Below are 12,967 nucleotides of genomic sequence, written 5' to 3'. Positions count from 1 at the left end.
GCCCAGGGGAAAGAGGGACTGTCTATTCATACTAAAGAGTGTCTTTTTTATATACAAAAGGGAAAAGATTTTAATGTAAATTCATAAATATTGACCTCGCTATCTCTAGTCAGTACATAAGTTTTATTAGGTTTTAGTTATAACTACTTTGCATGAATATATGTCATATTTTTCATCTTAATCTTATTTAATCAAACTCAGTTTTACCAGAAGTACATTTACTAACCATACTAGTGGCCTTGATTTATCTTTCTTACTTTTTTCAGAGTTGATGATACCTTTTTACTCATGAAATTAAAAAAAAAAAATTACTACCACACCAACAACAAAAAAAATTCTAACTTGATTTTTGTGATGTTCATATGCTTACTTAAGACATAAAATTTGAACTCTGTGTAATTCACATTATACTTTGCAATAAACTATAATATTAGAAATGCTTTATCTTGATCTTTTGTGGGCTTATGGAATTAGGCTATGGTGTAACTATTGCAAAAAACATTACTGTAACCCTTGGCAGAAAAAGAATAGTTCTTCCTTTAGAAATTAGTTTGGCATTCAGAATCTAATAATTACATTTAGTTTAAAAATACTTTCACAGATTTTAAAATTTTCTAACATTTTTGGAATAACATACTTTCATGGAATATTAAGCTCTTTTTGAGGAAAAATATCTATAGACAAATGGTGATCTACAAATACCATACTTTGTATTTTAGTTTTCTTTCTGGAAACAGCAATAATTTTTAGGCTTTTAGTAGGCATAAGGAATGTTTTTGGTGAGGTAACTGAAAAATTTTAACCATTTAGAGTAGATTTCTCTCTTATTTTGTAAATAGAGTACCTCTCATTTACATTTGACTGGGCACAATAAGGACATGCCCAATAGTTCCCACCAATATTAACTTTTTTTCCAAGTATTGTCACATGGTCCTAAATGTGAGTAGCCTCTGTTTTTGTGTGAGAAGAGAGACTGATTTAGATTGTTTGAGATTGTTTGGGGTGCTTTAACCAAATTTTATACCTTTAGGGTACTTGATTATATAACGGGAAAGCCCAGGCTCTGCATAAATCAGCCTATCTCAGAAAATTGTATTTTAAGAGGAGCTTTTTCCTTCACTCTTAATTTGCACTGGAATGAAAAGGGGAGATGTGTGTGTGTGTTCTACATCACGTAAGTAGGTAGTAAAACCTCTTTAGATTGCCCTTTTCTTTAGGAAGGAATTAGTCTCACAACACCTGATGGTGTTTAAATTTTGATTGAATTTCCATAATCAGAGGTCACTCAAGATACAATTTATGCAGCTCTCAAAAGCAAGTAGTCCATAACATTATAAATACTGTAGTCTGGAACTTTGAAATAAATCAGGGATGCCAAGCTTCCTCACTGACAGAGTTGATTTTTGTATACTCATATCCTTTAAAAATATTACAATGTTTCTTCTTTGTAAAGTTAACCTGTTCCTGAACTGAAATTTGAGTATTACATCTTACAAATTTTATGAAATACAAATATAACAAATAACATCATGTTGTATATTAAAACATAATGAACGATTTTGCTTTTATTTAATTACATGATTAACTAGTATCCATAATAAAATAATTTTACACTGTTATTTGACATAAATAAAGTGGGTCGTTCTGGTGATTTTAGGTTGAAGTTAAGTATTTTTGTCTAAATATTAAGTTTAGATGACTCACTTGGCACAAAGTTGGCCAAACTTGTTTTATCTTACGAACTTTAAAAAAATCAGTTGTTTGTATGCTTTTAAACCTTTTTCTTTTGCAATCTTATTTTCATCATCTCTTTTTTTGTTTGTTTTATTCTCTTGCCACAAATGAACAAATACTTACAAATATTTTATATTTCCCAGTATTTCCAAGGAAGTAGCTTTGCTATAATCTCTGTCTCATTTCACCAGTAAATCATTTATTAAAGAAAAGGGATTGCTGCAGTAGTTAATTGCTACTTTGACACACCTCATTTTCTTTATTTCTCAGAAACAAAAAGCTAATAGACTAGAGGATAGCCTTGACTTTTTGGAAACATGCAACTTTTACTACTTTAAAATATAATTGGTTTCTTTGTTTTGTTTAAAACCAAGGAGGAAAAGCTGGTCTGCCCAAGCCAGGTGTTTTCTTGTTGGCAGCCTGCTCCCTCATGGCTCTGCTCTCAAAGAGCAGCTGCCTACTACAGCTTTGTATGGCCTATTGTTGCCGCACACCCCTTGTTAATACACATGCTGCCCGGGGCAGACCCGAGAATGACATCAACTTGCTTATCTTAGAAACCTGCGAACCTGACGCAGGGTGCTGAGGTTGGCTTGCATCTGCCTGGCCGACTAATTGTGAGCTTTCTGGCCTATGATTGGTTGTTATTCCACTCGGTAATAGGTTAAGCAAAGACATTGCCATTCCATCTGTTCACCCATTCATTGTTCTTCTTGCTTGCCTGGAAGTCTGCAGCTAAAATTGTGTTAAGGAGTTACTGCTGAAGCTGCTACAGAAACCAATGTCTTTGTATTTTCCTGCGAACGTGAGTATATGTGCTACTTAATGCCTTGGAAGTTAAACTTTGCTAAGTATTCAGGATATTAATTTGAACTCTGTTAAGGATAGAATGCACCTCAAATGAAAGCCTACAAATTACTACATAGTGCCAAAATACCAGAAAATTAAATTCTTTCTGTAAAATATGTCTGTGAAGCAGATTTTTTACATTTTTATATTCTGGAGTTATATAAATAATTACAGTTTCATAAACATTCACAAGGCATTAGGCATGTCATGTAATCGTTTGTACTTAAAGATAAGTTATAGTGTGTTCTGATATTTTGATAAACAATGAATTTAGATTTTATCTTCTTGTCACATTAGGTTTCTTAAGGTGTCACTGTCAGACCTAGGTGCTGTAAAATGATAGTAAGATTTAATAGATTTTTCCATTGTCTTAAAAATCTAGCTTGGGGAGATGGATTGCTATTAGATGTTTCAGCTTGTTTTAATTATGATGATTAAGTATTCAACTGCTTTGTCAGCAGTTTCAGTACTCATGTATAGTTTACAATTTTTTCTCTCCCACCTTTTTTTTTTTTGCTTGCATTAGTTTCAGATATTAGACTGAAGATGTCACTTGGAGAACTGTTGCTTTCAAGAGATCTGTAATGGGGAAGGGAGGAGACAAAGACTTTCAACTATCAGTTGGGAGGAAAAGAAAGAGCATAAAGGGTTAAAAAGGTTTTCATTTCTACCACATGCCCTATTGTGTGAACATATGCATAAGTCTATTGAAAGTTTTCAGAAGATGGGCAGGCCACCAGTTGCTGGTCTCCTGCAGTTCCAGTAGACATCTGTTGCCCCAGAGCATTAACCAATCTGTTCAAAGGGACATCCTTCTTTTGTTAGCTAGAGGGATGCAGACAACAGCACTCACTAAAATACAGTGGTAATTAAATACACAGAGACTACAGCAGTAGGTATTTATTACATATTCATTATTTTATTTTCATTGTTCTCATACTATTACTATTTGGATAACAATCAGAACCCACTTTATGGCATTGTAACTGGATGTTACAAACAAACATTGATTTAACAAGTTTATGGTCTAATATTCTTGATTAATATGATGCTTTTTAGAATATAAAAAAAAATTTTCCTGGATTTGAGATGAAGGATTATCTAAGTTATCTAATGAGAGCTTTCAGAAAATCTCACTAAATGGGGGAATGTTTGTGTATGCAACAAATTTCTAGTAAATAGCCTTTATATCATAAAATCTGCTTTCAGCTAGTATAAAGCTTCTTTTTGGCAATTAAAATAATTGGTTACACTTTATCATCTATAAATGTCATCTATAGCATGACATTTTAGTTCTTTTTCAACATATAGTATTATTTGATTTTTTATTTATTAGGCCTTCATCAAGAAAAATTGTTTTAGCTTCTACAATATTTGGAGGAAATCTAAAGCTCTGTAAGTGCAGAAATCTGTTTTCAGACCAATATATGTTTGCTCAGTACCTTTTGTGTTCATGAATATAGTGTAAAGGCCAATTATAATAGGTCTCTGATAACCTAAAAGTTAAGCCGTATTCTTGGAGTTTTTTGATAACTATGGGAATATAAACATTGACCTACTTTGTGTGTGAAACTTTGTCTAGGCTGCTTTATGAAATGAGGAAAATTACTCTTGTTAATAGTTGATTAATTTAAAGATTATTTACATGTGTTTGCATTTCAGTAAATGGCAAAACTTAAAAGTCTAATTTAAAAATTTAAGGAAAAAAGTGTTTTCTCCCTTGCATGTAATAGTAAATTTTGTGTTGTTATTGTAGTCTTTGCTAATCATTTTCAAAGTTATATTGATCATTTTTTTATATTGTTCATTTTTAAGGCACTGAACAAAAATAAAGATCACATACCATTCTTTGTTCTAAGATGTAATAATTCCTTGTTAAGTTTTACACATTACATTAAGTAGTACTGCAGCCTATGAAGATATTTTTGTCAGCTTTTATATCTTAAGACTTTTGTCAGCTTTTAAATTTAATTTTTTGTTAAATGATTTCAAAATATTGACTTTTTTTTTTAGTGCCATATTAATTCAGGACAATCTTTTTTTTTTAAACATCTTTATTGGAGTATAATTGCTTTACAATGGTGTGTTAGTTTCTGCTTTATAACAAAGTGAATCAGCTATACATATACATGTATCACCATATCTCTTCCCTCTTGTGTCTCCCTCCCTCCCACCCTCTCTGTCCTACCCCTCTAGGTGGTCACAGAGCACTGAGCTGATCTCCCTGTGCTATGCGGCTGCTTCCCACTAGCTATCGGTTTTACATTTGGTAGTGTAAATATGTCCATGCCACTCTCTCACTTTGTCCCAGCTTACCCTTTCCCCTCCCCGTGTCCTCAAGTCCATTCTCTAGTAGGTCTTCGTCTTTATTCCCATCCTGCCCCTAGGTTCTTCATGACGAATTTTTTTTTTTTTTTAGATACCATATATATGTGTTAGCATACAGTATTTGTTTTTCTCTTTCTGACTTACTTCACTCTGTATGACAGACTCTAGGTCCATCCATCTCACTACAAATAACTCAATTTCGTTTCTTTTTATGGATGAGTAATATTCCATTGTATATATGTGAAGGGTGATCTTTTACTAATTACAAGTGAATAAGGAAGCATTTTAGAGATTAAAGTTTTAAAAACCAAATCTTTACCATTTGAGTCAATAAAAATAAGTTATTTCAAATTTATATTATGTAGTGGAGAAAATATCTGCAGCTTATAGGCCTGGTAATTGAACTTATTTGTCCTTATAGTCTGTTGGTTTATAGGAACTAAAAATTATTTAACTGCTTGTTTAGTACAAGATGACATTGGTTACCTCAAAGAAAGTTATCCAGTGAAATCTGGAAGATGAAGAGAGGCCTGTCAGTGTGAAAAAAAAGTTCAACCAAAATATTTTAAAAGAAAAGTTATTTTGCCTAACAAAATTAGGTGTACATTTTTTGAAGTAGTGTAAATCAAGCTTACACTTATACCTAATATTAAAAATCATGTTAGCTCACTTGGAAACATTATATTTAAATAGTATATATAAATTATATGAATTATCACAAGTTCAAGGTGTGTGGTATTCACTAAATACATTTGAATACAAATGAGTTTTATCTAGTTTAATATTATAAAAAGCAAACAATGGATAATCCCATTTTTCTCCCTATTTAATCATTATAGCCATATAATAAAATTACATAGCAAAGCAGATTTACATAGTGTCACCAACACTTTTTTAATATTAGACTGAAAGTGATATTGAAAGATTTAAATATTGGATTGGCCAAAAAGTTTGTTCAGTTTTAGGTAAAAGTAGCAGACATTTTTCATGTTCATGAAGAACTTTATTGAACAGCGTATTCACTAACTGAACGAACTTTTTGACCAACCCAATACGTTTTTAGGGTGTATAATTTTCAGTTTAAAAACTTTATAATATCTGGTTTTGCTTCTTTGAAGAATGTGAAAATTAAGAAGTCACTATTCTTTAAACATAACATTTCATTCTAATGTTCCCCACCGGCTCTATTTTTCATAAAGTATTAATCTTGTTTAAAACAGTCCAAAAGAAAAACACTACAGCTCAATATTAAAATAATATTTCTTAGTTCAATTCAGGGGTTTGGTCAGTGAGTCATTATCTTGAAAAATTATCTCACAACAGCACTTATGCAAAATCCAAACTTTTCAGGGGAGATCAAAAATGTTGCCCGTTAAATACACTTCCTGCAGTCAGAGCAGATTGTGGGGTTTACAGAACAATGATGTCGGAGCTTCCAGATTGGTTTGGCAGCTGCATTGTTCTCAGAGGGTAAACCAGACGCACTTAAGTCCCAGTCTCTTTTATAGGCTTTTGTTCATACCAAATTATTCTTTTACTGTGCTAGCATTCATGATGGCACGTTAAAAGAGTGCCGCTTAGCAACCAGCTCTGGTTGCCAGGCAGCCCAGCTTCCAATAGGTTTTCCTTGTTTAAGATACTTTTGGTGGGAGCTCTACCAAGGCCACAGTGCAGATTTTTCTTTTTAACTGTATCCCTTTATTAGGATGCTGTTGTGATTTGTTGCTTGCATTATGGTGTCAGTATATTACAGTAGTTAATAAATCACTGAGTATTAAGATTTGCTTTCAAAACTGCTTCCTTTAATTCTAATAATTGGGCTCATGCATATCCATATTAATAGAAAAAAATTGAAATGGTTACAGCTTCATAATGGAGCAGATGGATATAGAGGTCTCCCAAGGAAAATTTCTTTTTATCAGTTTTGCAGTCAGGAGGCAGGAGAGTGTGATGTTTCTTTAAAACTAATGAATGCTATATTAGTAGAACAATGATGTTAAATTTATCTGTCTTCTCAAGGGATAAAACTGAAGAAACTCCTGTAGAAGTGTGTAGGAGTTCTACACTGAAGGAATTTTAAGTGTACTGTTATCAGCTAAAGATTCCATGGTCTCTTCTCTATTATTTACCATAGTTAGTACAATTTATTTCATTGTATAGAAATACTGCACTCTCTAATAAGTTCACTCTAATGCATTCAAATGTGCAACTTCTTAGAAAATCACTTAGCATTTTCTCTTAACATTTATATAATAGCTCCTTTCTAGTGTAAATAAGATGTTGAGGAACTGTAGAATAAAATGTTTTTCCAATTTTCTTTTTTAGGTTATTTAAATAGGTGTTCTATGACAGTCTTATATTCAGCTACCACTGGCTTACTAATATTATCCATGCATAGAACACTGGAATTGCCTTAATAAGTAAACTACTGATGTGCATATAGTCCTTACAATGGAGCACAAGAGAAAATAATTTTATTTTGCTAACCTATTCCTGGTAGAGAAATAACAATTATTCCCAGTAGACTTTTAGGAAAACAGTAAAACAGCCAAAGCCTTTTAAACAGTAAAAGCATTCCTGTAGGGGGACAGTAGAATAAAAGATGACTTTTTAACCAAATGCAGATAATAATTAGCTAATTACCTAATATAATACAGAAGTATTTTCTGCCATAAAATTCGAGAAATTAAGTTAACATTTATTCAGTGTACTTAATTATTTACTGCTAATTTTATTTAGCAGCAAATATAATTATAGGAATATTCCATTCCTATGCTTTCTGTAAATGTGCACAGAATAAGAGCTTTTTCCCCCGGAATGAAATAGACTGTAGTCTCTGGCACTTAATAAGGGTAGCACAGTGTTGTATTCTGTTACTGTGTTCAGGATTTACAAAATAAAGATTATTAGGGCAAAACGATTCATCTCTAAAGTGGAATATAATTCACTTTGTAATTATTTCGTTCCTTGTTGGCTCTTGTAGAATGTGTGCTCTTTCATCGCAGTAGTACTCTAAATCGTTTTTGAAAGTCTTTAAATTGTTACGCTTGATCCAAATTAATAACTTTTAAATTATAATAAGTTAATGTTTTCCTTTTCACATGGCTTTCTCTTTAAAATAATTTTTGCAAATTTTTGTGAATTATTTTAGAGAAAATGTACATAACCTGTCATAGCACATCTAAAACAGGTTTTTTTAATAATATTCTGTGTGTCACTATAGAAACATAGGCCTTCTAACTGTGGGAAAATCTCTTCCATCAGGATTGAGAAGCAGCATGATATAGTGGGGAAAGCATGGGTTTCGGAGTCAGACAAAACTGGGTAAAAAATCTAGTTCTCCTACTTATTTACTTTGTTGCCTTGGAGGGAATACTTAATTTTTCTAATTCCAAATTTCGTCATCTGAAAAACAGGACGTGATACTGTCTTGGAAGGGTGTTATAAGGGATGAGAGGATGTAGACAAAACAAAGTTGGTATCCAATAGTTTGGTAATTCTCTCCCAACTTCTTTATTGAAATAGAAATGATACTGAAATATCATTCAGTAGATACGAAATTCTAAATATTTTACATTTTTCTCTAGGAATACGGGGTGCTTTGCATTCAAGAATACAGAAAAAACAGCAAAGTGGAGTCAAGTACACATAACAGCTTCATGGGCTTGAAGGATCATCTGGGGCATGACCTAGGCCACCTTTATGTGGAGAGCACTGACCCACATTTAAGTACATCTGTACCTTGGTCAATGGTAGAAAAACCAACAATGGATAAAGTTAATTCCGGGAAGGAAGAAAAAGAGGTGTCTGAAGAGAATGCGAGCTCTGGTGACTCTGAAGAAAGCACAAATTCTGATAATGAGTCAGAGCAATTGAGTAGCATTTCAGTAGAGCCATGCTTATTAACCAAGACTCACAGACAGCTATGTAGGTCTCCGTGTTTAGAGCCTCACATACTCAAACGCAGTGAAATTTTGCAAGACTTTAAACCTGAAGAGTCTCAGCCAACCAAGGAAGTGAGGAAACCCCCTGATGTGGTGCGAGAGTACCAAACAAAACTGGAGTTTGCACTGAAGTTAGGTTATTCTGAAGAACAGGTTCAGCTTGTGCTAAACAAACTTGGTACTGATGCTTTAATCAATGATATTTTGGGAGAACTTGTCAAACTTGGAAATAAAAGTGAGGCTGAACAAACAGTTAGTACAATTAACAGTATAATGAGGGAAATGTCTTCCCTGGAATCTCAGCGGTCTGAATCTCCGATGCAAGAGATTGTAACAGATGATGGGGAAAATCTGAGACCAATAGTTATCGATGGCAGCAATGTGGCGATGAGGTAAGTGGGGAAATCTTAACTCATTATTACCAAACAATCTTTAAAACGTATTTCTAATTTTGTGACTGTTTCTTTTCTAACAGTCATTAACGTCAAGGTTGTTCTGCATCCCAACATTAGCTTCCATATTTCTAATTGTGTCTCTCTTAGTTCTCTCTCTACTTCCAGAGCGGTCAACCACTGTTACCTCATTTGTCCCTAAATAAAAGATCTCATTTTCCCTAGTTATGTCTTTTTTTTTCCCCCTCATCTGGTAAATTACTATGGTATAAAAATTATCATATATTCCTGGTATAGTGTTAAACGTTAGTTTTAATTGAAGAATTTGAGTATGATCATATTGAATAACTTTGGAACCTAGAGAGATAAATGGCCTATTTCTATACAAAGTCAAATAACCATAAGATAAAATACCAGTTCTTTGAGAAAATTATTTTTATTGATTTCAGGAACAAACCAAAGCCATAATTTCAGGGGTTTTTTTGTTCCATTTAAGAAATGTAATTCAAAAATAATTTTTTAGGAACTGGGGGGAAAACAACAAAAGCAAAGCTTCCAGAGAAATTTTTGTATGGATTTTGATGGCTAAAAACATAAAGTACATCTAAATTCAATTAGTATATAGTTAACTGCCCACAGTGTTCAGAATACTGTGGGGATATAAAGATATGGAAAGGCATCAGTTCTTCTTTCAGAAAGCTTAACATTTCATATATTGTTTCTCAAGGTGACCTGAAGATAGCTATCAAAGAATCATCTGGGGAACTTGTTCTAACTAGTGTACATTCTAGAGCAGTGCTGTTCAATGGAAATGTGATGTGAGGCACATATGTGATTTAAAATTTTCTGGTACCTACATTAAAAAATTAAAAGAGGGCTTCCCTGGTGGCGCAGTGGTTGAGAGTCCGCCTGCCGATGCAGGGGACACGGGTTCGTGCCCTGGTCCGGGAAGATCCCACATGCCACGGAGCGGCTAGGCCTGTGAGCCATGGCCACTGAGCCTGCGCGTCTGGAGCCTGTGCTCCGCAACGGGAGAAGCCACAACAGTGAGAGGCCCGCGTACCGCAAAAAAAAAAAATTAAAAGAAACAAGTGAAATTAATATGAATAATATATTTTACTTAGGTTAATATAGCCAAAATATTATTTCAATGTGTGTTCAATAAGAAAATTGTTAATGAGATTTTTGCATTATTTCTTTCATATTAAGTCTTAAACTCAGATATCTTACACTTATAGCACATCGCAATTCAGACTAGCCATACTACAAGTGCTTAATAGCCACATGTAGCTTGTGGCTACATATTAGACAGTATAGTTCTAGAAACCTACCAAATCCACACACAGACCAACCAAGTCTAGATCAAGGTGTAGCCCAGCCATCTCCTTTTGTAACAAATACCCCCACTAATAATGATGCCTACTAAAATTTGAGAACCACTGTTTTTTAGGTGATAGCAGCATTTCTGCATAGAGTATGAGAAGGACCAACTTGTAATCCTCAAAATAATACTGCTTCCACCTGATGGAAAGGTTCTCTTTCTGTCATTTATAAGCAAATGAGATTTGCAGTATTTAAATTACTTGTCCAAGGTAAAACATAATTCAAACCCAAATATGTCTGACTTCAAAGTCTATATACTTTTCATCACAATGAAAGGTAAAAACAAACTGAAAATGTTCAAGCCAGATCTTCCAAGGCCTTCAATGCCAAGCTAGAGAATTTAAACTTGGCTCCAATCCAAAAGTAATTGAAGATTTTTGAGGAGGGTAATGTCAAGAGTAGAGCTGTGCCTTAAACTGATAATCTGGCCATGATATTTAAAGTGGACTACAGGAGACAGGAGATAAATTTGAATGCAAACAACCCTTTCTAAGGGAGTAAAAAGGGCCTTAAGTGTCATAGAGGTATGAAGTGTACATACAACCTTGAGAAGTCCTTCAATAAAATAACCTCTCTGTTGTCTAATCTTTCCCAAATTTAGCCATGAAATGATTTTTTTTTCTTGCAATAATCCAGAACTAGTGAACAGTTACCTTAGCAGAGTGATAACGAGTAAAGCCAAAACACCATGGAATCGCCAAGCGAGAGAATAATGAAGGAAAGGTAATAGGTCCTGGAGAAACACCTACAACCATAGCCATATACCAAAAGCACCAGAGAGGTTCTTAAAGGGCTCACCTCTTGGAGAATCTGATTCAATGGGGTATAGTAGAGCCCAAATAACTGTATAGTATTTTTAAAGCGCCAAGGTATTTCTGATGCATAGCCAGTGTTAAGAACCATTCAACATGGAAAGTGTGGATATCAATAGGTCGAGAGGTAGAAGAAACTGATGATCCAGGGAAAAAATAGTGTGAAAAATACAAGTCTTAGAAAAAAGTTTAGTGCTAGTAAAACCAAGAGACATACAAATACCATCAACTCAAGGAAGCGGAGGCTTTAAGGAGAGAGTATCCTGTGGGTAGAACTGAAAAAAAGATCCAGGGACATGACAGCCAGGAAATCATTGTCTTCAAGAATGCCATATGGTGTTAAAGATAGAAACCCAGTTACAAGATGTCAAGAAATGAAGGAATAGAGCTAGACTGTTATTCTCAAAAGTTGACAGAGGAAGGGAAGAAAGAGTGAGTTGAGAAAGGATTTTTAGTTTTATATAGAACAGAACTATATAAGCTGAGGGGATGGGGAAAAAGTCTCCACAACAGCAATAATATGAGAGTTTAATTTCTGAAGCAAAGTTCTCTGAAGGAGGGGACAATCATAATACAAATAGAGAATTTGGCATTGGAGGTAAATATACTTTGGGGTAGTCAGAAGAACACCTTGGAGGGGAAAAACAGCATCAGACTTATAAATCTTAGAGCCCATAGAAGTGAATTTTTTTTTTTTTTTTTTTTGCGGTACGCGGGCCTCTCACTGTTGTGGCCTCTCCCGTTGCAGAGCACAGGCTCCGTACGCGCAGGCTCAGCGGCCATGGCTCACGGGCCCAGCCGCTCCGCGGCATGTGGGATCCTCCCGGACCGGGGCACGAACCCGTGTCCCCTGCATCGGCAGGCGGACTCACAACCACTGCGCCACCAGGGAAGCCCGAGAAGTGAATTTTTTTAATGGATATCATTTAGATAAATGATGTCACAGTTGGAGCAACTCACATGACTGAAACCTAGTTCCCAGTGGCAATTGAAAAGTACTTGGATAACTGAAAATTTGCATAAAACTCTAAACTTTACTTATCCCACATGATGAGATACAAAATAAATGGCATAATCAAGGCATTTCAAACAATCTACTATATGTAATTAGAAAACACTTCCACCCCCACGCTATTTTGGCCCCATTCTGTTTCTTTTGCTATAAAGACGGGACAATGCACATCGTATGTTTTAATCTGACATGTAACCTGAGATGCTTCAGGCATTGCAGGAGAGAACGAGTTGACAGGAAATTTTATTATAGCAGCGTTATATTGTCAGTCACAATGAAATGTCGTACCACGTCCATAACTTTGAAAGTGCCAGAACTCATGGAAATGCATAGTAAACTTTTACATTCTGCCACTTACGAGATCTACGTAAAGTAATACAAGTCAGTTAGAAATGCATATCTACTTCAGATTCAAAATCTTAATTTAACAAAATGCAGAGAGATTTTACCCATTTCCTGTTGCATAAAATATAGCAAACATGCTTTTACTTTTTTTTTTTTTTTTTTTTTTTT

At 34.3% G+C, this 12,967-nt stretch overlaps 1 protein-coding gene across 2 annotated transcripts in view; it reads left to right on the top strand.

Moving 5' to 3' along the window:
* ZC3H12C (zinc finger CCCH-type containing 12C) overlaps window positions 1-12,967 on the top strand; it is a 64,951-nt gene that overhangs the window by 25,085 nt on the left and 26,899 nt on the right. Inside the window, exons 1-2 of one of the 2 annotated variants that reach the window (XM_007471873.1) lie at window positions 2,438-2,539; window positions 8,499-9,247. In XM_007471873.1, coding sequence (XP_007471935.1) covers window positions 2,516-2,539; window positions 8,499-9,247 — 773 coding nt within the window. In that variant the 5' untranslated portion in view covers window positions 2,438-2,515. Of the gene's footprint in view, window positions 1-2,437; window positions 2,540-8,498; window positions 9,248-12,967 lie in introns of those variants that run through there. The other variant, XM_007471874.1, reaches the window with a different exon arrangement.

Source organism: Lipotes vexillifer, unplaced genomic scaffold, assembly GCF_000442215.2.
Source record: "Lipotes vexillifer unplaced genomic scaffold, Lipotes_vexillifer_v1.1 scaffold1023, whole genome shotgun sequence".
NCBI classification, from domain to species: Eukaryota; Metazoa; Chordata; class Mammalia; order Artiodactyla; family Lipotidae; genus Lipotes; species Lipotes vexillifer.
Note: the sequence above shows the minus strand (reverse complement) of the source record. Positions and strands in the feature narration are given on the sequence as shown.